General features: G+C 51.2%; 1 protein-coding gene across 1 annotated transcript in view; it reads right to left on the bottom strand.

Moving 5' to 3' along the window:
* Positions 1 to 24,345, bottom strand: part of PPARGC1B (PPARG coactivator 1 beta) — a 106,527-nt gene that overhangs the window by 18,808 nt on the left and 63,374 nt on the right. The window contains exons 2-6 of the mRNA XM_032477086.1: positions 13,848 to 14,021; positions 7,368 to 7,583; positions 3,976 to 4,092; positions 1,138 to 2,266; positions 250 to 286 (exon numbers count right to left, since the gene is read on the bottom strand). Of these exons, the coding sequence (XP_032332977.1) occupies positions 250 to 286; positions 1,138 to 2,266; positions 3,976 to 4,092; positions 7,368 to 7,583; positions 13,848 to 14,021 (1,673 nt within the window). The remainder of the gene's footprint in view (positions 1 to 249; positions 287 to 1,137; positions 2,267 to 3,975; positions 4,093 to 7,367; positions 7,584 to 13,847; positions 14,022 to 24,345) is intronic.

The following is a 24,345-nucleotide window of genomic DNA, read 5'->3' as shown; positions in this document are numbered from 1 at the left end:
ACAAGCATCATCAGCCTCCTTATTTTACAGACAGAAGCCCTGAGGCCCAGAGAGGAGAAGAGACTTGCCCAAAGCCGCACAGCATTATCAGCTTTTCCCCATGAAACTCCCCATATTTCCCCTGGGCCTGTGGAGACCAACTTCTAAAAACAAACTCCCTTCTAAGAAGCCCAGCTCCTACAGAACCACCCAACAATCAACAAGACAAGATCTCACAGAATAGTAAACTGACAATTTCTAAAAAGCTACCTTTGTGACAAGGCCAGCATGAGGCACCGGGGAGAGTCTGAAAAGAAGACAAAAAAGAAAAAAAAGATAAGATTCCCGAACATAGCATTGCTAGCAGATGCTTTCCTCTGTAAGAGACCCTGAATTTCATCGGTACCAAGCACAGCTTCCTTCGGGCATGTGACCCAAACACCTTAGAGAAGGGCAGGAACAGCTCAAATCCACCTTCATTCCCACACTCAGTAACATCAACCGCGGGCGGGTCCGCTGGATGGTGCAGAGTCGGTGGGTACCAGGGCGACCCCTTCTGGCCAGTCAGGGTAGCACAATGGTGAAGCGTTCTACTTCCCAGGGCTGTGGGCTCTGCCCCATGTAGAGGCGGGACGTACTGGCTGAACTGACCACTACATCTCTGTGCCTCGTTTCTGTGTCTTCATACAGGAATTACAACTGTACCGACCACACAGGCTTCCTATGAGGATCAACGGGGATAATCTGTCTTAAGTCAGACTGATAATAAGTATAAAATAGGTAACTATTGCATTAACCACTATGGTTACCACATCGTCACCCAGGAAGTCTCCCCTAGAGCACTTATCACAATTTGTAATCATCTTCCTTTTTTGCTTACTTTTTGATTGCCCGTCTCCCTCACTGAAACACAAGCCCCACGAAGACAGGCATCCTGCTCCTTGTACATTAAGTGGCACCTGGCCCGTACGTGATGAGAAACTCAGAGATGTGGGGGGATTCCTGAAGGTCTGCCCAACCAGCCCATTGCACAGGAAGGGAAATTGAGAGCCAGAGAGGGAAGGGACTTGCCCAACACAGGGCTCCTGGTTCCCGTGCAGTGGGGTGTGCCACACCCCGGCCCTGCCCCCCACCTCTCGGACCACCGACTCGGACTACCTCTGGAAGGGATCCGCGGGCAGCTGGGGTCCTCATCCGTGTCCCCACACCCGCTCTCACAGGGGCTCTCCAGAGCTGGGATCTGGGGTCCCCGTAGAAGCTGCTGGTCTTGGCCACTGTCCTCATCCGTGGGGCTGCCCAGCTCCCTGTCCATGTCCTTGGGAGCCAGACACAGTGAGGGCAGAGCCCCTCGGGGCTCCTCAGGGACCAGCGGCTCATCGGTGAACGTGAGCCAGGGGCCCAGCTCAGGGTTCAGTCTCCTTGAACGCCGCACAGGGCACACAGAGCTCTCCTGCTTCTTCCCCAGCTTGGTCCACGGCAGGCCTCGGCCTAGCCTTTTCTGGCCCCACTCCTCCTCCTCCTCCTCTTTTTCTTCTTCCTCCTCCTCCTCTTCCTCCTCCTCTTCCTCCTCTGGCTGCAGCCTGGTCGACCGGCCGATGTGCCCTTTCACTTCCAGCCGCAGCGGGCGCAAGCTGGGTCTGGGCCCCGAGCTCTTGGGAGAAGCCGAGACCCTCACCTTCTCCACAGGGGATGGGTGGCCTGGGGAGGCCTGGCTGTCTTTGGGCCTGGGCCGTGGCCGGGGCGTGAGGGAGGCGTAGACAGGTGTGGCCAGGCGGTAGGGTTTGCTGACATCACAGAGGACATCTTGAGCCAGTAGTTCCCTCAGGATAGAGAACTCAGCCCAGGTGGCTTTGGAAGGGTGCTGGGGCCGAGGCCGGGGTCTGACCTGCTTGGAGGGGCTGCTGCAGGGCTGGGGGGCTGGCTCTGGGGCCTGTGCGGGCAGCTTCCTCTGGGGGAGGCAGTAGGTGTGCATGTAGCGAATGAGCTGCACCATGGCCTGCATGTCCTCCTGGGAAACCTGGGTGCCGAGGCCAGCCCTGCCTGGTGCTGGGGAGTCCCTGGGAGAGGCTGGAGCCAGCTGGGGGCTCAAGCAGTCTTCGCCCACCTCCTCATCCTCTTTGGCAGGAAGCCGGGGACTCAGGGGTAGTGATGGCCGCAGACCTCGATCTGGGGAGCGGGCTTTAGCCCGGAGACAGGATGGCACCGAGGTGAGGTGCTTATGCAGTTCTGAGCAACTCCGGCTCTGAGACTGTGGTGTGGGGGTCTTCTTGTCTTGGGTGCTGTCCATCTGGAGAGGGTAAGAGGCCAGAGTGAGGAGGGAGGCCCACACAGCTTCTCCCCACACCCCACCCCTGAAGCCACCAGCCAGGCCCAGAGTGTCTCACCTGGATCACCAGGTTTCATCCACTTTATCCCCAGCTTCCAGTTATTCCAGGAACGAAGGAATAGCCAGCCTCCTACTAGGCCTCCCAGTGGATTTCACCCTTTCCAGACTTACTGCCAAAGCCCTGCGCTGACTATTCGGCTCCTCTGCACATAGCCTTCAGTGAGAGCGCCAGGAAGTACATTAGTGGTTGCCTGGAGCTGGGCGTGGGAACAAGGATTAGCTGTAAACAGGGACACTGGGGATCTTCCTGGGATGATGGAAATGCTCTAAAACTGGATTGTGGTCATGGCTGCACGACTCTGTAAATTTACTAAAAATTACTGAATCATTTCTAAAGTAGGTGCCTTTTATGATATGTAAGTGGCACCTCCATAAAGCTGTTAGAAAGGAAAAAGAAAAAAGGAAAACTCAGTAGCTTCCCAGTGCCCACAGGATGAAGGGGAGGCCTCTTGGCCAGGTATTTGGGGTGCAGTGCAATCTGGCCCCAGCCAACGCTCTCTGCAGCCTTATCTGTCTCCACTTGTCCACACAGAGGCTTTGCTCCCAGTGCAAATGTCTCTTTGCTGGAGCCAGACTGGCTGTCAGGTGTGTCTCGTTCCCCTGGTGTGTGTCCTAGCCTTCCAGAGGGCAGGATGGCTCACAAAGGAGCTTAGCTGCTGTCCCCTTGACAAAACAGAACAGGAGGGGTGGACCTCTGCTTTGGGAAGCCAGTGAGGACAGGTAGGAAGGGGGCACAGGGAGAGAGTCCCCACCCAGGGGAGCCCAGGCAGAGGACAGGCTCCCACACTGAGCCACTGTCTGAGAAAGATGCCATCTTGATTCTGCCCCGAGGATGTGGGATTGTCCGCCGCAGTCCCCGCGGGAGGGTCCGGGGACAAGAGGGAGGGGTGAGTGCAGGCTCTGGGTGATAGGAACACCAGGATAACATCTCCGAAGCCTCTCCTTGGAAGTGTCTGAAGATAGAGCCCAAGGAGGAAAGGGGACCTGCTTTCCTACTGAGTATTCACAACAGAGTTTTCAGCTCTCTGACGGCTTCTCACAAGAGAAATCCAAACTCCTTACTGTGGACTCCACAGTACCAGCGAGGATTTTATGTTTTGGTCTGTCAATAAATTAGAATAAGCCTCCTGAGGGCAGGCCACATCATCCTTGTCCCTGCTCTAACCCAACGTCTGACACAGTGCCTGGAACACGGAGGCACGGTTCATTCTTGAACAACATGGGGGTTAGTGGAGACAGACTGGCCACACAGTGGAAAATTCGCGCATAACTTAGCCAGCCCTCAGCATCCGAGGTTCCTCTGTATCTGTGGATTCAACCCATCAACTAGCATTTACTACTGAAACAAAACCCACATATAAGTGGACCTGTGCAGTTCAAGCCATGGTGTTCAAGGGTCAGCTGTGCAGGAAGAAGTTCAGGACTCTTTCTAGAACCCCAGACTGGCCTGGGTCTCAAGCAGCGCCCAGCACATCAGCTTCAAGGGTTGTGTGAGGAACAAGAAGGGAAAGTGGAAGTGAATGACCTTGATACCCTCGAACGAGAACGGAAGGGTGCACGCCCAGCGCCCCCCGGAGGCCGGGTGGGCTTGGGCGCATAGGCAGAAATACCTTGACACAAGGCCGCTGACTTTTGGACCTGAGGCTTGCCTGGCGCCAGATGGTCCCTTCCTTCTGGGTGTCGGAGGCTGAGGTTGGGTACGATGTGGCGAGGAGGAGTTTCTGCAGCTGTGGGAGGAGCAGAGAGAGGAGCTGGGGCTGAGACGCAGCCAGAGACCCGAGGAAGCAAATCTCAGGGAGAAGCCCAGCCCAGAGCTAGCCCCTCAGGACTGACCATGCCCTGATTCCCATCATCACTGTGGAAGAATACTAGGGGGGAACAGTTAGTAACCTAGAACGTGTTCCCAACATATTAAGTACAGAAAGCAGGTTGTCTAACAAATCCAATCACACACAGGGATCCTAATAAAATATAAATCCTTTTCAGAGATAATAACCCAAGAGGAATGAATATCTGTGATTTTGAGAAACCCAAAGAGATCTTGGGTGATGTCTGCCCATTCTACTGTTGAAATATGATGCGTACACTTGATTGGGACACTTTGTATATACTTGTAATACACACACGCGCGCGCGCGCACACACACACGCACATACACCACGCACGCACACACCATCTGGACAGTTATGCCCCACAATGATTCTTTAGTGTAGGATTTCAGCTGATTTCTTTTTGCTTATTCACATTGTTTTGAGAATTAATTTCTTACATTAAATAAGTAATACTTACAAATGGTAATATATATATACCTCTCAAATACTAATGGGTGAACAATTAGAAGCAAGTCTCCCTCCTGTCCAAGGTCCCAGAGGCAACACCTGTTAACTGCTTTCTCGTGGCCCTATCATGATGTGGAATTCGATCATGGAAGAATATATACGTACACATCACCTCCAACTCAGACAGCTGTTTTTACACAAGTGCAAGCACACTACACTTAAGCAGGTCTAGATTTTCTATTTTTTCTATAAAAGTTGCTGAGTCTCTTACACTTCTGCACCTGGAGGGCAGGTGCTCAGCGTATCCCAGCTGAGAGAGCAGGGAGCTGAGTGCGCCTGGGAGTTTCACCAGGGACCCTACCACAGCCAAGGCTGAGAACAAGTCAGGAAGCATGATGGACTTTTGCTATAGCACTGAGTGTTTCCTCGGGGGACACTCCCCCCAGGTCACCCAGCGAGGATTGTCAAAGACCCAGGAACCAGAGGGAAGGCCACTCCCTACTCCCCTAGGAGCTGGAGGACCCACACAACCCTACCTAGACCCTAGACCAACACATGCATGCCTGTGATTCTTTGATGTGGACTGGAAAAGAAAAACCTGGACTACAGGAAAGGGACCTGGTTCTGATCCAGCTCTGCCCCAACTCACTGTGAGACTGTGGGTGAGTCCTTACCCTCTCCCGGCCTTGGTTTCTCCAAGGTGGTATATATGTATGTGTGTGTGTGTATACAAAACAGGGGCAGGCCAACTAAATGAGTGGATCAACTTTTTTTTGGGGGGGGTACTCAGGGGTCCTTCTAGGAATACAACAGAAACTGCTGACCTCAGAAAAAACACAGATATATATGGAGAGGTCCATGGGTCCCTGTCAGTCCAGAGGTGGACTCTCTGGGACCCATGATTCCAGGTTAAGAATCAGGTGTCTGTATAAATTCTCAGGGCCTTTCCAGGACTCTGTTGGTATGCTGGGAGTCTAGATGGTGAGTCTGTTTCCTGTGTGCCTAGCACAGTGCCTGAAACAGAAGTGCAGTCTAAGGCATGAGGGAACAATCAGTGACCAGCAGGGGTCGCTCTCTGCCTCTTCACGGTGTGGCTTTCCAAAGCCTCACACAGAATTCCTCTGGTTACAAACTACTACTACTACGGACTGTTAATTAGATAGCATTTATTGAGCCACTTCTTTGTGCCAAGCACAGTTCTAAGTGCTTTTCATGTATTATCTGCTGTACTCCTCCCAACCGCCTTTGAGATAAGCACTACTATTAACCCCACCTTGTAGACCAGGAAGCTGAGTCAGAGAGAGGCTAGGTGCCTCAGGGCCACACAAGCATTCATTGGTGGGGCTGGCATTCAAACTCAGGCGGTCGGATTCTAGTCTGAAAGGAAGCACGACCCTCATCAGCAGGAGCCACGATGTGGGACTGAACATACCCTGGTGTCCAGCACACACAGGTCCTTACTAAATGTTTTACCCTGCTTTGGGGAACCTAAAGGCAGTGGGAAAGAGGGAAAGGGGTCCTGGACCAGGAGTTAGAATACCTGGGTTCTAGTCTTCACTGGTACCACTGACTTGCTGTGTGACCTTGGGAGAGGCCCTCCCCACTCTGGGCTTCAATTTCCCCAGAGTGCACTTGATGGTCACCAAGGGTCAGTCCAGCTCCAACAGGCTGATTTTCTGGCTGAGTCTTGCCAGCCCCCAGGAGCTGCAGCACCGAGGTGAGGAGCCCCAGACAGGTGACCAAAGCTGGATTTCACAAGTCAGGATATCTGGGCTCCTGGCACCCTTAGCCTGAGTCAAGGGCAACAGCTTTCAGCAACTTCTGAGGTCCAGATCCCTTTGGGTATCTGAGAAAAGCTGAGACCTTCTCCCCAGAAATCTGCAATTCCGTGTACACGTTTCCACATTCCACATACACTCAGCATTTAACTTTTGCTGGTGGAAGTATGAACTGGTCCAACCTCTTTAGAGGACAAGCTAGAAGTATTTGTCTAAACTGAAAAACCACATATCCTGAGACCCGGGAACCCCTTTTCTAGGACTTTATCCATTTGCACGTGGCAAAGGCCTGGACCAGACAGAGACTACAGCACGGAACAATAAAGGAGTTGAAACACGTAAACATCCACCGACCAGGGGACTGGTTAAAGAAGTAACGGCACATCCTTGTGAAGGAACATTATGCAGCCAACAAAGAAGATAAAACAGAGCCACCTCTGCTCATCTGGAAGCTTCCGAGACACATAGTTCACTGAGAAAAGCAAGGTGCAGAACAGTGTATAATGGAGACTCCCTTTTGTAGTCAAAAAGAATAAAGGTGGAAGAGGAAAATCTCGTAACAGATCAGTAACCATGGTTACTTCCAGGGACGGAAAAAGCAAGTGTGAGGTGGGTAAAGAGGTTTGCCTTTAACTCTCCGTATTTCCTGCTTTAATTTGTACTGTGTGTTGTATGTATAACCTTTAGGAAAATGTCTACATGCGATTCCAAGGGTTTAAAACACGCTTAGGGTCAATCCAAGAAATCCCAAAGGGCCTACAGAGTGCAGGTAAAGCCCAGGGAGGCCTCCTGCAGCCAGTCCAGGCTGTCTGCCGTGAACCCTTGCCGGTGATGCCCGGAGGCCCCTGCAGGGGCTGGAGCTAGATTCCCTGCACCCACCATCCCTACCACCAGACACCGCGTCCTAGGCTGCCACCATCACTTCAGCTGGAAACAGGTTCTTACCAGCGAGAGCTCGTCCACCTCAGGGGCTGGGGCGAGGGGCCTCTCCAGGGAGGGGCTGGGGGGCGCAGGTGAAGGGGTAGGAGAAGCAGAAGTGCAGGAAGGTGCGTCTCCATCATCCAGGGCTGGGAAGGCGGCCAGACCCACGTCATCTTCGGGGATGTCATCCAGGGTCTTCGTGAGCGCTGCCAGGAGGGCCTCATTCTCACCGTCGATTATCTGAAGTGAGCAGAAAGGCAGAGAGGGGACACGGCTAGTCAATGCCTTGGGCTCAGTGTCTTTGTGTAGAAATCTTCTCTGTATCCGCAGCTGCACCACCATCACCCTCCCACCAAACCCCCTCAGATCCTCTCAGTTTGCTGGGAGAGCAGATGCACAAGAAATGTGTTACGGACTCCAAGAATCACAGAAGTTTCCATGCAGGCAGCAGGCGGTATCAGAAAGGGCCTGGCCCTGGGGGGTCCCAGCCTGGGCTCTGCTCCTAGGGCTGTGCACGTGAAGGATGTCTGTCCCCTCCTCCAAGGACAGTTGCCTCACACCACAGCCTCCTGCATCCAATCCCTGGACACAGCCCTGAGGCTGGACGATGCCACTGGTAGCCCCAGGCCATTGCAGACCCCTGCCTCTCTGACCCTGGGCCCGGGCAGGTGGTGGAAAGGCTGGAAGCTTCAAGGTGCAACCGTGACAGTGACAACCAGAGCAATAGGAAAACAGCTACCCTTCCCCTGCGGGTTCTCAGGGCTGCCTCACTCACTCACGGGGAGGTGGTTAGTGTGATAGCCTAGGAGCTCGGGCCCTGGAGCTGGGGCTGAATCCCAGATCTCACACTTATCAGCTGTTACAAGATGACCCACTTCATAAGGTTACTGCTGAGGATTGAATGAGTTAACAAATGAAAGTTGCTTAGAAAACAGTGCCCAGCACATAATAAGCAGTTATTGCTCCTTCTTCTCCAATTCCTGTTATGCTGATGATGATACGATGAAGATGATGGTGGTGGTGGGCAATTTCTCCCTCTTGTTCCCTCACACACACGTACTGAATGGCCACTCTGTGCCGGGTGCTGTCTCAGCACTGTGACACAGCGTGCTGAGACTGGTAGCCCCAGCCCTCACGGAGCTTCCTCTCCAGTGGAGAAGCGTTAAACAAGGAGACAAACCAGACGGTTTCAGAGAGTGAGAAAGCCTGAGAGAAAAAGAAAAGGAAGCTGTGATGGAGCATAAGAACATGGTGAAGATTCATAGGCTACTTACAGTGGCCTGAGAAGGCTGCTCTGAGCAGCTAATACTGAAATATAGGCTTGAAAGATGAGATGGTACCAGCCAGGCAAAGCGCTGAGGAAAGAAGATTCCAGGCAGAGGGAAAACCAAGGCCAGGGACAAAGAATCTGGCCAACGAGAGGAACAGAAAGGCTTTGTAAATACTGCCTCAGGTAAGCCCCACAATACCTCTATGGGGAGGGGTACTAGTCTAATCTCCATTTTGCATTTGAGGAAACTGAGGCTCAGGGAGGTTGACTAACATGTCCAGATTCACACAGCAAATCAGGGGCAGAGGTGAGACTTACACGGAGCACAGCACAGGGATGAACAGAGGCACTTCCTTCCCTAATGTCCCAGATCTAGAACACAAGGGTCAGTGTGCACCCTCCCAGCCCACCCACAGACACCAGCCCACCAGCCCTGGGCCACGGAGATCACACTGCTTCTAGGTGAGGCGCCGAGCGCCTCATTTAGTAAATCCTGGCTGCTGGGCTTGTTCTGGCAGGAGTTAGCTGTCACGTGATGCCTTCCCTAGCACTCTTTCCCATCGAAAGTCAGGCTGTTTATACTTTCTTCAGGAAGCTCATCTGAAACACGCATCTCGTGACGGCCCAAAGGCCGCACTAAATCTGTTCCAGGCCTTGCAGCCGGAGTAGCAGCTGAGTAATTCAAAGGCGGGGGGGGGGGGGGGGGGGGGGGGGGGGGGCAAACGGGGAGAAGAGAACAAAGGCATTTGCAATTTTTGGAAGAGTTAAGAATAAAAGAAAGGTCAGAAGAAGGTTTTGGTTGGGCCTGACCCATGCCCTGGGGCTGGGGATCCAAGGGCAGATCCAGGCTCAGGGACTGTGGCTCGGGAAAGCAATGGGGCTCACCTGACGGCTCCCCACCCCCACCCTCAGGCCAGACACCCAACCCTGTGATCCCAACGCAATTTGTCCAGCCTGATGGGGAGTTAAGATCTTGGGACCTGGGACCCAAGGACCACTCTTGGGGCTGACCATGTCGGGCTTAGCCACTGAAAGGGGGATCCTGGGCAAGCAGTTTCTGTCTTCCCTCCAAGCCTTGCTGCTTTACAGTGAACAGGAAGGCGTGTGATCCCTGGCTGGTTTCCCTCCAAGGGTTACTAGGACAGCCGGTCTGGAGGCAGTGTCACAAGGGCTCTGTGAAATGTTCCTGTGCCTAGCTCAGTGCCTGGGGCATGGGAGGCCCAAGGCAGATGTGTTGAATGGAAGAATGAATGAACCAAAAAATGAACTCTGATCACGGGGAAAGGCGGAGATGAGTGTCTCAAAGAACAGGTTCCAGAGGGCAGTTATTCAGAAATGAAGTCATCAGCACTGGTTGGAATGAGGGAGGGTTCCCTTCCTTCACAGGGAGAAGAGTGTGGCCCAGAAATACTCTGAATTATCGCAAATATCAGAGCTGGACGGGCCCTCGGGGATCACATAGTGACCAGGGATGTTAAATTCGCTGCCTGCGTGCTGCTGCTCCCCCGTGTCGATAACCAGTTGGGCCTCTCCTTCCTTCCACACCAGCATCTTTCGTGACACAGCCCTCCAGGCAGCACCACAGATCCCCCTCGGCTGGAGCTCAGGAGGAAGCCTATCTGCCATTCTTTTGTGGGTAGGGGAATGAAGGTCTAGGAAAGAGACTTGTCAAAGTCACACAGCAGGTCGGGAGTGGGTGGGGAGGGTGGTCAAGACCTTACCAGGTGCCAGGCACGGTGCTGAAATGAATACAAGTTGGCAGAGAACCCCAAGGAGCCCCCAACAGGTTAAGTAAAAACAAAATGACTAGCAGAAGGCCTCCCGGCTCTTCCCCTCAGCCCTCTCTGGGCTGCTCTGGCTCTGGAATAGCCAGGCGGGGTTGGAGGCCCTGACCCTAGCTGGGAAAAAGGCCCTTCCTGTCCTCAGCATCATCCCATCGGCACCCTAGGATAACCCAGCACAGGGGCCCCACCACCCCTCTCCTCTTCCCAGGCCCATTAGCCCGGTTCTCCCAGCTCTGCTTGGAAACGGGAGTGCAAATTAATGGAGAGTTAATCAGCTGAGGAAGAGATATTAATAGACTCGGCCCCACCCCCAACCTTCCTTCTCAGGCTGGAGGCAAAGGAGCCTTCAAGAAATCAGAGGGAGAATGCTTCATTCTGAGAGCCTTCATTCTGAGCGAATTCTGAAAGACACAGAAGTCACACTAGCAGGGCCAGAAGAACACTCAGAAATCCTCCGTCATTTGGGGGTTTAACTGGGGTGCAGGAAACCCAGGAAATCAGGCTCCCTTCCCTTTTTTGGGCGGGGGAGGGGGAATGTCAAAGATGCCATCAGAGTCTGCAAGGGCCCAGTGACTCTCTCCCCACAACAGATTAAGAACCACTGATCTAATCCATGCTCATTGCTCACGTGGGGAAACTGAGGCCCAGCCACAGGGAGCTACTTGCCCAAGGCCACACAGCACATGGTGACAGAATAACCAAACGTCTGCTTCCTCCAAAGATACTAAGTTTAGCCTATTGTGGCCCTGGCCCTGGGACCCTGGGCACACAGAGGAACGGAAGGCACTGTCCCTGCCCCCGAGCAGTTGTCAAACCTTGTAATGGTAGCTGTTCTCCACTCTCCCTGTTTCCATGGCAATGGTGCCACCTGACTGTTGCAACACGGCTCAGACACAAGGCAGCATGGCTCTATGACTTGCCACTGGTCAGATGACAGCTCTGTCCCAGCTAGTGGCGGGGGGTGGGGGTGGGATTAGAACCTCTGATTCCTGAATCCCGGCTCAAGGACTTTGGAATGGGTCATGCCTGATCCTCGGCTGGAAAGAAAAATTATAATCAGTTTCTCCATTTCACACATATGATTGAGTCTCTACAATGTACAAAGGTCCCACAAGAGAACAAAATGCTGTCTGTCCCCAAGGAACTTGAAGTCTGAAGGTCACATGCACGCGCGCACATGGGCTGGGAGCCCAGGAGAGGAAGTGACTGACCACCTGCCTTAGAGGAGCTAACAAGAGCTGAGTGTCAAAAGATGTATTCATCTGATGAACATTTGTCAAACCCCAAGAAAGTGCCAGGCTCCTGCAGAGCCCTGGGAATAAAACAATGTACAACACTGTAGTGGCCCCCACGCCCAGGGGGCTGAGGGTGGGGGAGGAGGAATCAGGCACTAATCACATAATCACACACACAGAGGTGTGTAGTGGGTGGAGCTGGCCTTGTCTTGGAAGAGCAGGTGTGACGTGCAGGCCATGAAGGGGAGAGGGGCTGGGTAAGCAGGGTTGTGCCGCTGTCCTAACCACCTGTGAAGATTCTTCTGCCTTCCTTGTGCTAAGAGCCCAAGGGCCACACCAGGCTGATGTGTGTCTGAGTCCACTTCATGCATATAGTAGGATTTTGGCAGAAGCTTGCGAGTGCCTGGCCTGTCTCTGCGTGAAGGGGGCCGGTACAGTTTAGGTGGGGATGGTCTCCACGCAGCATCTAAACCCCTCTTGGTCATCAGCTCTCCATAACCTGAAAACATTTTCTGGAAGTTGGCCCCCTCTGAGGGGACACAGTAGCTTAGTGTAGTTAATTAACTCCATTACTGAGATCAAGAATGGAGGTCCCAAAAGGAGCCAGAACTCGAGCCCAGCCCTGCTGATCCTCATAGGGTTGATGGAGAGGCTATGTGACAGCGAGGGGCTTGGGTTCCTTGGTTAGAGTCTTCACTCTGACCTTTCCTAACTGTGTGGCCTTAGGCAAATTACTTAACCTCTCTGAGCATCATTTTTGTCACCTGTAAAATGGGTTATTAATAGCCTTTTATTTATAGGTTAGAATAATCTTGGGAAAAATCCAACTCCTTAACCCAAAAATCTAACTCATGGCCCAAAGACCCTGCATGGTCAGGCCCCTGCCTAGCTGCCCCACCCCCACCCCCAAGCATTTCCTGCCATTTTCCCCTTAGCCACTACCCTCCAGCCCTGCGGTTCCCCAACACAGCCCACGTTGCTGCTTCGTGGCTAAGCGATCTGCACGTGGCTCCTCCTTCTCATCCTCCCCTGAAGCATCTCCTCTTCAGAAAGGCCTCTCCTGCCCACCCAGTCTTTAGATCCTCTTCTCACTTCAGGTTTGTTCTTACTGTGCCCATGTCACAGGTTACCACTGTTTCTGTGTTAACTGATCCAGGGTCAGTCTCCCCTCTGGACCACAGAGTCCACTGATGATCACGGTGTCTGACCCAGAGAGGGCACTCCATAAACATTTCTAGAAGGAACAACACAGTCCACCAGGAGGACTATTTGTGCTGCTCATGGCACACTGACACAGCATTTGGCACATGGCATTTTGTTGTTGCTATTATTATGATTATATTGCCAGACAGGCACAGGGAACTGTGGCTTCTTCCCCTAATCTTTACAGGGAAACATATTTTAAGGAAAGAATAATAAGTCCAAATGTACCCATTACCCAGCTTCAACGCGGCCAATCTTATTTCATCTACGGCTCTCCACGCCGCACAGCCACACATGCAAGTGCATGCAGAGATTCCTATACTGTGCAGCAAATTGCAGACATCATATTACCCCATATTAGAGGCCTTCTTCAAGGAAATGTCAACCATCACGTGTCTCCGAGGCTGGGAATGGGGGCACACCGGGCGAGAGGCATAGATGTGCACTGCCTCTTTTTAAAGAACCTCCAAGCTCCTACTAAAAAATGGAGGTAACTATACTTATGTCTGTGAGTTGTTAAGAAAATTAAGTGAGTTATGAACAGGGACAGTCCTGCCACAGAGAGGGTGCTCAGCAAATGTGAGTCACTCCCAACATGGTGTCGGCATGGCTATGAAGCTCTCGCTCAGGAGGCTGGCAAACTGGGCTTGAATCTAGCTCAGCTACCGACATGGTAAATCACCCTAGGCACATGACCTAACTTCTCCAAGCCTCAGTTTCCTCATCTATAAAATGGGGGAAATAATCGCACCTGCTTCACAGGTAGGGGATGAGAATTCAGTGATAATACAGGGAAGGGAAACCTTGGACCCACAGCCTGGTGAGGGGGCGAGAGTTGCCCAACGTCAAGTTCATACTCAGGGCGAGAGACAGGGTCCCAGGAGCTTTGCTGGCAGAAGAGACTTCTTTGCATGAGCAAGTACAGAAAAAGGTGGCTCGGGGCAGGGTCGGGCTTTCAGGGGCAGAGAGAGGCAAGGCGAGGCAGGAGGCGGTGAGGACCAGGACAACCTACCTGGAAGAGCTCCGAGTCGTCGGGGCTGTACTGGCTGGGTTCAGTCTCGGAGTTCTCTGGGTACCACTGCAGCTCCTCAAAGCAGGTAGCGGAGTCAAAGTCGCTGGCGTCCAGCTGGGAGAGGTCGAGCTCCGGAAAGTCAGCGCATAGTTGCTCCTCCCCGGACCCCCCACCCTGAGGAGACAGGAAGGAAGGAGGTGGGTCAGAGCTGAGCTTGGCTAGACCCAAGCAGGGACTCTCTTACCCATGATGCTGCCAGTCTGGACCCCTGGCTGCCTTTGTCCAAGGCCCGATTTTGCCAAGTGAAATGTAAAGATCGGCCTCACCCGCTTGCAAATGTTGAATCTACCAGGTGGTAAGTCAGGTCCTAGCAGTACAAATCCTCCTGCCTGCTGCTCTCTCCCCTCCTCCCCTGCACTCCTATACATCCCTCAAAGCCCTGCCCATGTAGCACCTCTTTTCTTTTACCAGAAATGTTTTGTTGAAAACTTTATTACAACCTGTAAATAGATATCTACTCCTTTATATTACTGCTCCCACATGAGATGGGACTTCTGGAAGGCAACAATCCCTCTATATTAAAAATGAAACAGCAAAAAGCAGTAATAACAAGGGCTGACATCACTGAGTGATTGCTATGTTCTGGAAAAACTCACCAATGTTCCCAGGAATATCTGTAATGTCTACAGTGTGGAAGCCCACCTATCAGTAGATAACAGGTAAGTAAAACTCTAATCACCTGTACCATGGAATACTACACGCTGCTGAAAAGAATGAGGCAGCTGTGTAAGTTCTCCACGACACTACACTGCAGAGTATCAGCAGGTAAAATATTATCCCACATGTGAAAGAGAATGAGGCTCAAGCTGCACATTCCTCCTGATAGTATGGATGAGAATATTGTGCAAACACACAGGAAGAGGTCTAGGAGGCCCTAAACCAGTGGTGGGGGCACAGGAGGGAGTCATGGAGGACTCTGCTAACAGCACCAACTGAATCGGAGCTACTCCAAGTGTGGTCCCAGGACGGGCAGTGTCAGCAGCACCTGGGAACCTGTTAGACATCATGCAGATTCTCAGGCCTCACCCCAGACTTACTGACTCAGAAGGCGACCCCCTCCTCACCCTGGTCTCCCGAGTTCAACAGTTACCAATAGAAAGACTACCTTGCAGAGTCAGAAATAGCCCCGGCTGGGAGGCTGACATAGAAACAGAATACCACAGACACTGCGGGATGGCAGACCTGAGTCATGGTCCCCACTCACCAGCTGTGAAACCGGGCAAGTCCCTTCACCTCTCTGAAGCTCAACTGTCTCATCTGTAAAATGGGACACCACCACCTGCCTCATACAGTTCATATTAAACGAGGCAATGCTCTAGCCTGGCTTGATAAGGGCTCAATAAATGGTAGAGAGTAGTAATGACAAATAAAAAGTAGTAACGGGGGAGCAGGGGAAACAGCTCTGTGGAGAGCGCATGCTTCACAGGCATAAGGTCCTGGGTTCAATCCCCAGTACCTCCAAGCAAAAATGATAATAATAATAAAAACAACAGAGTTTCATGGCAGGCAGAGATGGGTGGAACCTCCTTAGAGAACAGAAACAGGTCTGTGTGACACTTAAGAGAAATAGGTTTTGCCCAGGCCTTTTCCTTAATTGTTCCCACTTACTAGGCCTCATAAATTATGAATAAATGTATATTATTAGCTCAACTTGACACAGGAAAAAGGTTTTTATCCGAATTTGGGTCAAATGTCTTAATTGGCGTTTTGCAAAAATCCTGCACACACGGGCAGCGCCAGGGCTGGGTCCTCCCAAGCGGCCGGTTCCTGCTCTCAGGCCAGCAGCATGGTACCCAGCGAACCTGTCTCCAGGGACACCCCCGACCCTGCCTGCCTGCCCCCCAGCTGCCCGCTTTCTCCAACCCACATGTGTTCAACATCCATGAATATTAAGCACTGTGTCACTCGGGTGAGGATTCGCAGCCGCCTCCTGGGGCTTCCCTCCTCCCCTGCCCAGGGGAACGGTGCAGTGCAGTGGTTTTGCCCGTTCTGGAGAGATGACGGTTTGTTTCTAGTTTCTGACTGTGATGAATAAGCCTGTAATATGTGCGTACAAGTCTTTGTGTGGACATGTTTTTATTTTTCCTTGGTAAATATCTTGGAGTAGAATTGCTGATCACATGCTAAGCGTATGCATGACTTTATAAAAACCACCAAATTGCTCTCCCAAGTGGCTGTATGGGAGTTGCAACTGCTCTATGCCTGCACCAGCACTTGATACTGTCAGCCACTTAAATCTGAGCCATCCATGATGCCTGCAGGCATTTATTAAATGTTACTATGAGCCAGGCACTGTGACATGTAAGACTCAGCTCTTTCCTTCATGAGTTAACATCTAAGTGGGAGAAGAAAACACATAAATATTTCATGACACACTCTGTTAGTACCATGAGGGAACCAAACAAAAGGTGCACTGATGGAGGACAAGAGAGGGAGGGGAATCTACTTAGATGGGGGTCATGAAAGGCTTCCTGGAGGAGCTGACGTCTGATCTGAGACCTGAAGGAGGAGCCAGGCAGTGGAAGATGTGGAGAAGGTTCCAGGCAGACAGGACCCAGCAAAGGCAAAGATCCAAGTGCGGACCAAGCCTAGAGCAGGGCGCACTGACCAAAGGCCAGTGAGGCTGCAGCCCAGTGAGCGAGGGGTGGAAGGGAGAAGAGAGAGGCAGGTAGAGGCCAGATCAGGTAGGGATGGAAGGGATTTTTGGTTTTACACCAAGTGTGATGGGGGTAGGGCCAGTGTTAGAGCAGGCAGATGGGTTAAGTCAGTGTAGCATCCAGGAGAGGGGCAGACAGCGGGGCTGGGAGGACACCACTGGAGGCATGTGGAGCAGGAGGGAGAGCCAGAAGCAGAGACACAAGGATGCCGGGAAGCTGGGGCCCCCCGACCAGCAAAGCCCCCAGCTCCAAGCAATCTGGGGAGCTCTTTCTATTTGTTCCGGATCCTGCTCATTCTTGTATCTTAGAGCAGCCACCTCTGTAGGACCTGCTTCTTGAGTCTTAGAAACAAATTTTAAATTGGAGTTCCAGAACCCAAGACTGGCCAAGAACTCAGCAGCGCTGAGAGGCTGTCCAGGCAAGTGGTTATGGACGATTTGGTAGACAGAGGCCCCGTCAAGAACCAGATAAAAGTTATGGATGTGCGTGCACAATGCATGTGTGTGCAAGGAATTCAGGCTTAACCTCTAGGCCTTCACAGACACAGCTAAGAACTCCCGACCTGCTTGGTCCACCTCCTTCACTTTGCGCATAAGGAAACTGAGGCCCGAGGAAGATAATGGATTTGCTCAGGGTCATCCACGGACTGTTCTTCCCGTCAAAGCCAGGCCACCTCCTTCACAAAACACTCATAAAACAAAGTGGCCATGACTACTGCACTATTGATTACCCAGAGCAGCTCCATACTCTCACTTTGTACCCACTTTGACATAAAATAAAGGACATAAAAATAAAGAAACCTCAGCCTGCAGCCTTGTCGATTATGGTTGAGGCCACTCTCGAGCTAAAACCCATTAAGCACTGCATTAATAGTGATTTCGCTGGCCTTCTCCTTATCTACAGAGACTTTTGAAGGGGTGCCTCGGGTGACCCAGTTCTCTTAGAAAGGTCTGACTTGAAGCCTTCTAGCTCTGTCCCGGCCACCTCCCACAGGCCCCACCAGTGGAGCAGCGAGGTCACAGCCCAGGCTAAGCCACTGCTATTACTAGGCACTTTCTATATGCCAGGAGCCACGCTAAGTGCCTGATATGCATCCTCTCATCACATTTTTATAACAATGCTGCAGGGCACGTGTCACTGTCCCCATGTTACTAATCAGGCAACTCAGAGATCCAGTAGCTTGCATCAGTTTCCCGGTGCCGCCGTGACACAGCGCACAGAACAACAACAGTCTGAGACCAAGATGCTGGCAGGGGTGGCTCCTTCTGAGGCCTCTCTGGCTGGTTTGTGGATGGCTGTCTTCTCCCTGCGCCTGTTGCCAGCATCTCCCCTCTATGCGAGCTTGTCTGTGTCCAAATTTCCCCTTAGATGAGGGGCCACCCTAGTGACCTCATTTTAACTTGATGACCTCTCTAAAGACCCTATCTCCAATAAGGTTGCATTCTGAGGTACTGGGGTTTAGGACTACAAAATATCTTTTTTTTTTTTTTTGGACATAATTCAACCCCTAATACCCAGGATCCCAGAAAGGTGAAGTTGAGATTCAAACTCCAAGTCTCTTCGCTCCTACAAAGCCTGTGCAATCGTCTGACATCCTGCTTCTGAAAGTGAGAAGGAACGTTCCCATTTATTCCCATTTACAGATGAGGAGACAGAGCTTTGGAAAAGGTCTGCGAAAGACCCAAGTCACAGGGCTAGTTTGTGGCTGAGCAGGGACAGGACTGGGGCCACATGTGCTGTGTGTGCACCAGCTCCATGTGGCCCCCACCACAAGTCTGCCTACATCCCTGTCGTGGGGTCCCCTACTCTGGCTGCTGAGCCTTCTGTACCCATTCCTCCAGCAACACCACACCCCTGATCTGAAGGGGCTGTGGCTGCCCCAGGCCAGGCAGATAAAGGCTCCTGGCAGTGGATTAATGGTGCTTCGTCCAGATTCGCATAAGTGGCTTCACTGTGTATCTTGTCGGAAATCGATTCCTTGTTAAGAAAGAATGCAACTTCAGGAAAAATCGGCAGTTCCACTTTCCTGACTACAATCAGCAAATCGCCTAGCTCAGTGTCTGGCCCAGAGCACATTCTCAGAGTTACTGAGTAGAAGGAAGCAGGCGCGGGGAGGGGTGGCGGCACTAATAGAACCTGTGCTGGGCCAGCCCGTACGTACCCACTCTGCATCCTTCAGGGGGTCACCTCCCCTCTCTGGTGCTCACTGACCCCTCCAGAAAAGAGAACATCAAACAGACAGACCCAAAGGAACATTCTTGCTCAAGTATTGATACAATTAATTCTGTACGTACTTAGTTTCTGAGATCCACATAAACTTTGGCAGAACATTTAGGTAGAATAAATGAATGGATTGACAGAGGAGGAGACAAAGGTGCAGAGAGAAGGTCTTTCTTGGCATGGAAAGAGGCCTGGACAAGAAGACAAAGGGCTGGGCCTGGCTTGGCTAATACCAATCCTTTGGGATCAGGACCTAACTTTTTCTGCCTCAGTTTCTATTGACAAAATGGGGATTAAAAAGAAACCTACCTCACAGTGTTCTTACAAAGATAAAATGACAGAGGACAGGAGCCTGGCACGAGTCAGACACCCCATGAATGGCGGTCACAAATACAGTATGTATAGGTGGCATTCACAGCTACGGTCTCATTGGTACCCTCCTAAGATGCAGGAATTGGGCAGTGGTCAATGTCCTCACCTGACTGATGGGAAACTGGGGCCCCTCAGAGGGTCACTGCTTCATGAACTCATCTTCTGACCCATCCCCTCAGTCCTAAACCTACTTGCTCCCTCAGTCCTGTGTTCTTTAACCTCCACCAGCTCCCGGTCCAGCGTTAACACTGCTCGTAGTTTCTCTGGGAGGAATGATCTTGCCCTAACAGCCAGACCATGCTGGCTCTCTCCGGGCTGGCCCAGGAGGGCAGGGAACAGGGCCCCCACCCAGGCCTCCAAACTTCTGTACCACCATCTTGTCTACCTTGGACACCTTCTCTACTGCCAGTGTGGAGCCTCTTCCACTGACAAGAAGTTGTATTTGATGGTTTGGGGCAAGTTATCCCCAAATTACTCTCAGGAATGCCTAGACTGGCCAGGAGATCTGCCAGGGTGGCAGGTACCTGGCACTGGGGTCACATTTCCCGCCTCCGTAACCATGGCTGATACCACTAACTGGTCATGGCTCTGCTTCCTGCTGAGCCCTGAGCCTTCTCAGCATGGAGCCTCAGCAGCCACTGCTAACCCAAGAGACCCAGCCTGGTCTAGACTTGTGACCCTGTGCCTCCACTTGCCTTCTAGGAAGGAAGTAAAGTAAGTACTCAGGAAGTCCCCGCAAAGCCATTTCATTATACAAGTGTTTTCTTTTCTCTCCTCCCACCCACTTCCCTTCTTAATGGTGGCAGCCCCCTGATTTTTCTTGGGGAAGCCATCTCTCCCCTCCAACCAGACAGTGCAGGTAAGCACAGTCTGGCTAATTAAAGGGCCTCATCCTAGTGACCACAGCAGCTGGTTCAGGAGTGGATCAGAGTGAACACCAGGAATTTGCTGGTGCATTTGGACAAGGGTGCTCGGCTGGTTGATTAATTGTGGAGAGGCTGACAGCCATCTCTGCCTCTCCCTGGGAAGTCTGCCTGACAATGAAGAGGCATGGGGAATGTAGGGCCAAGAAGCAGAGAGATGCAGTCCCCCAAAAATAAGTTAAACGCTTGGATCCAGCTGTGCCTGAAGCCAGTCTATTCCCGGTACTCCACAGTAATGTGAGTGAATAAGTCCCCTTTCCAGATTACATACCATTTGGAGTTTGTCACCTACCAATGAAAAAGTTATGATTGATTCATCTCCATACATTAAAAAAAAAAAAGAAGTCTAACCTTCCCACTGTCTTCCAAATTAGTACAAAACTCCTAAAGAGGCTTCCAGGAGAATAGTAGGAAAAGCAATTGATTTTAGTCCCCACAGAAATACTACAGCATTCTCTGAAATAAGATCAGGAGCCACAGACACAAAGTTAAGCTCTAGCAAAAATAAGTAGAAAATGCAGGGACTCTGAGATCAGCCTGAAAGAACAAAACACCCTGAGCTTAGAGATAAATCAGACCATTGAAAGGATCTCTCCCCCAAAACACTCAAGGCTAAGCACCTCAAAAGGTTATCTGAGGTGCCTTCCACACAGAAGCGTTGGCCCCAGGCCCGCTGAGCACAAACTCAGTGATGCTCGGCCCTTTGCAGTGGAGCCCCGAGCCCCAGTAAGGCAGCTGCCTGCTCAGGGCTTACTGTAAGGTGATCCGTCCGACAGAAGGTCACCAGGTCTGGCGAGAGTGGGTCCTCCAGCCCAGAGAGCAAAATGGGTCCAGCGCTCAGAACTGGGCTACAAGGCCAGGCCACACCCAGCCAACCAGGGAGGACGACCAGTTGCCAGTGACCATGGGACAGCAGCTCTGTGCGGTAGGTGGGACAAGAGGATGGAGGAAGTTTGGTCCCTGATACTGTGATGTGCCCGTCGGCCCAGGGACACCTGCCTCAGGATGTGAGGGAAGACTCGACTTGGAGCATGTTGAATTTTTTGTCATTTTAGGTGGCTTTCTGTTACTTGCCAGCAAACCTCATCCTAACCAGGACCTTTCAGGTCTTCGGTACAATAGACGTTCCTCTAACCAGCCAACAGGGTCAACCAAAACTCTCCATCTCCTCCTGTAACAATGCCCATCACTAAGGCCCAAGGCACCTAGAACCTCAGAGATGACCCTCCAGGTCACCCACACAGCTGCCTCCGCGGCTGTTACTATAATCACAAACTTGAATGAAATGGTTTATAAACAAAAAGCATGAGTACAAAAGAAAAGACTGCAATGGATACTAAGTAGAAGGCTGTGGAAGGATTAAAAAAAGTCAAGTTGCTTAAAAAAAACACAAAACCAAAACCCTGCTGTCAAATTACATGTGGGTGAGCTAATGGTAAAAGATGAGGAAGATGTCGGCAAGAACCTGAGGGATTCTGCACTTAGACTGCGTGATGAGAGTCTAAATTCTTAATCCAATGGAATGAATCCCCCATCTGGAAATAGGAGCCCTGGCACTGGGGGTGTGGACTATGCAGGAGAGAGAGCTTGGGGTTTTAGTGCCGGCAGCACCAGCCACCTTACAGCAAAAGACTGGCAACAGGAACGTACATGCCACGTGGCTTCATTAAAACACAGTGCAAGGTGTTATGCTTTATGATTCTGTGCTTTCACTAACTTTTCCCTAGGAATTCCTCTCCCCAGCCCTCCACACCCCCTCCACCCCCAGCTGTAGTTCCCACCCTACATGAGATAAGGTGACTACCGTACATGGATTGCAGCCTGCGTAGCACAGGAAATAAATCTTTACAATGGACTACCAGAACACAGAACCAGGGGGTTAGACGCTGTAAGAGCCTGTTAAAATACTTCTCAAGATGACGCTCTTACTCTGCAGATAAGGAAACTGAGGGAGAAAGTCTCTCCTGCAGCAGGTGTCATCTTACTCAGTCATCACCTTTCTTCTTCTCTGTTACCTGCAAGCAGCTCCTTATCCAGCAGAGATCTCTGAAGAGCTTAGGGATTGTGCCCAGGAGAGGTTACCTGGGGTGGAACGGCTCCTGGGTGTCCTGGCAGGTGGCTGTGCAGAGCCCAGACTCCCCTTTCCTGGCCCCAAGGTCTCAGAAGGCGCCACCAGCGACGCCTACCCTGTCCCCACTGCGGCTGCAGAGATCCTGGCACCTATCGGGGGGCCACCTTTCAGCCGGCACAGGCTGCCCCAGGCCTGGGGAGGTGATGCGTGTTTCGTTTTTGATTTTAAAACAGTAAAAAGTTGAAGTATATTCTGTGACGCCAGTGAGAAAGTGAGTGACGGAATTTCAGGGGCAGCGTCACACACACATTGTGTTTGCTTGTAATTGCAGTCAATTTTAAGCACTTGAATTCAAGGGCCTCTGGAATTCAAAGGAGTGTGGTAGGAAAAATGCTTTGTAAACTGCGAAGCGCGCGCAGGAAGCGGGAACTTGTTGTTAAGACTGGTTGAGGCAGAGCTGGCCCTTGTGAGCTGACACTTGTGAGTTGCAGGGAGTCCCCTAGCCTCTTTGCATCTCCAAAGACCAGCCTCCCTCAGGGAGACGTTGTTCGGCTTGAGTTTCCACCCTGAGGCCTCTGTGCTGGCAGCTCCCTCGGCCTGCAAAGCCTCCTCTCTCTTTCATCTGCGCATGGCTGGTCCTTTCTTATCAGCCCATCCCAGATTAAATGTCCCTCTCACACAGGGCCTTCCTGACCCCTGTAACCGAAAGTGGCTGCCCCTCTCCCTCTTACCCATCACTTGCTGTTAAGTCCCTCAATGAGCACTTTTCATTCTCTGACATTCCCTCCCCCATTTTCTGTATTATTTTAAATTATAGTAAAATACACATAATAAGAAATTTCCCATTTTAACCACTTTTAACTGTGCATTTCTGTGGCATTAAGAATATTCACATTGTAAATGTGACAATAAATATATATGTGTTCGTGTATAACTGAAAAATTGTGCTCTGCACTGGAATTTGACACAACATTGTAAAATGATTATAAATCAATAAAAAATGTTAAAAAAAAAAAGAATATTCACATTTTTGTGCAACCCTCACCAGCATCCTTCTCCAGAACTCTTCCCCATTTTTCATTCATCTACTTGTATATTGTCCCCGCCCCCTCCCAACTAGGAGTAAGGAGAGGCAGTGTCTGTCTTGTTCCCTGCTGTTTCCCTAGCACAATGCCCAGCACATAGAAGGTGCTCAATAAACAAAATGAGATCAAGGTGGAAGCACCCTGTAAACTGTAAAGGGCAGTGCACAAGAGCGAGAGAATGCAACATGGACATTTTTTCTGTACAGTCCCAAGACAAGGCCGAATTGCTTGGAAGCCTCAGTTAGCAGATAACAATTTCAACTTTTGTCCAACTCTGTGCGGGCAAAAGCGCCGAGAGCGCCTTTTCTTCCCTGGTTCCAGGCCCCTTCGAGAGGTCAAGAATGAAGATATACGATCACACAAACCACCTGACATTGACACTCACCATTTCAACACATCAGCTCTACCCAGAGCCGTATTTTATCAGGTGCTGAAGGGCAGGCACAAAAATAGACTGCAGGGATCAAATGCCACCCTCTGCAGTGGTTGAAAGGCCTTGGCATACGACAACTTGAAGCCTGGGGACACGGGATGGGGGTCCTCTGTCAGTCATGCACAGACACTGGAAGGTGGAATCAAGGCCAGGATGAGGCACTCGCCTTGGGCACCAAAAACCTCAACAATCAAGACAGATCATACTTAATGCAACAGTATGAAAATGACCAAAATGAATGCCAAAAAAATCCATGATGAGCAAAACGTCCAAATTCTACATAAAAAGAGGGTCAATGGTCCTGATTTTTCCCTTTGCTTCAGGTGCCTACTTGGCTCTGCACAACATTCTTCCTGCCTTTATTTAAAGATTTGGTATTATGTTCAAAATGTATATTTTGGCATTGATTATTACAGTTTTAAATGTTGCATTAAGATACGAGTTATCTTGATTACTGGGTTTCTTGGCCTCTCCTTAAATTTTATTCTTAAGCCAAATGTCTCCTTTGTCTTACCCTAATTCCTGCCTGAGTGGAATGAGATGGTGAGTTACCGTATCTCATCCCCAGATCCCTTCAATCTGGGGCCTCAGTTTCCACATCTCTACAATGGAGCCCACAACCCTCCTGTTGCTTTGGAACTGTCCCAGCCCTGTCCAGTGAGTATTTGGGTTGGGAA

The sequence above is a fragment of the Camelus ferus genome, chromosome 3 (genome assembly GCF_009834535.1).
Source record: "Camelus ferus isolate YT-003-E chromosome 3, BCGSAC_Cfer_1.0, whole genome shotgun sequence".
NCBI lineage: Eukaryota > Metazoa > Chordata > Mammalia > Artiodactyla > Camelidae > Camelus > Camelus ferus.
This window is presented reverse-complemented; position numbering and strand designations above follow the sequence as displayed.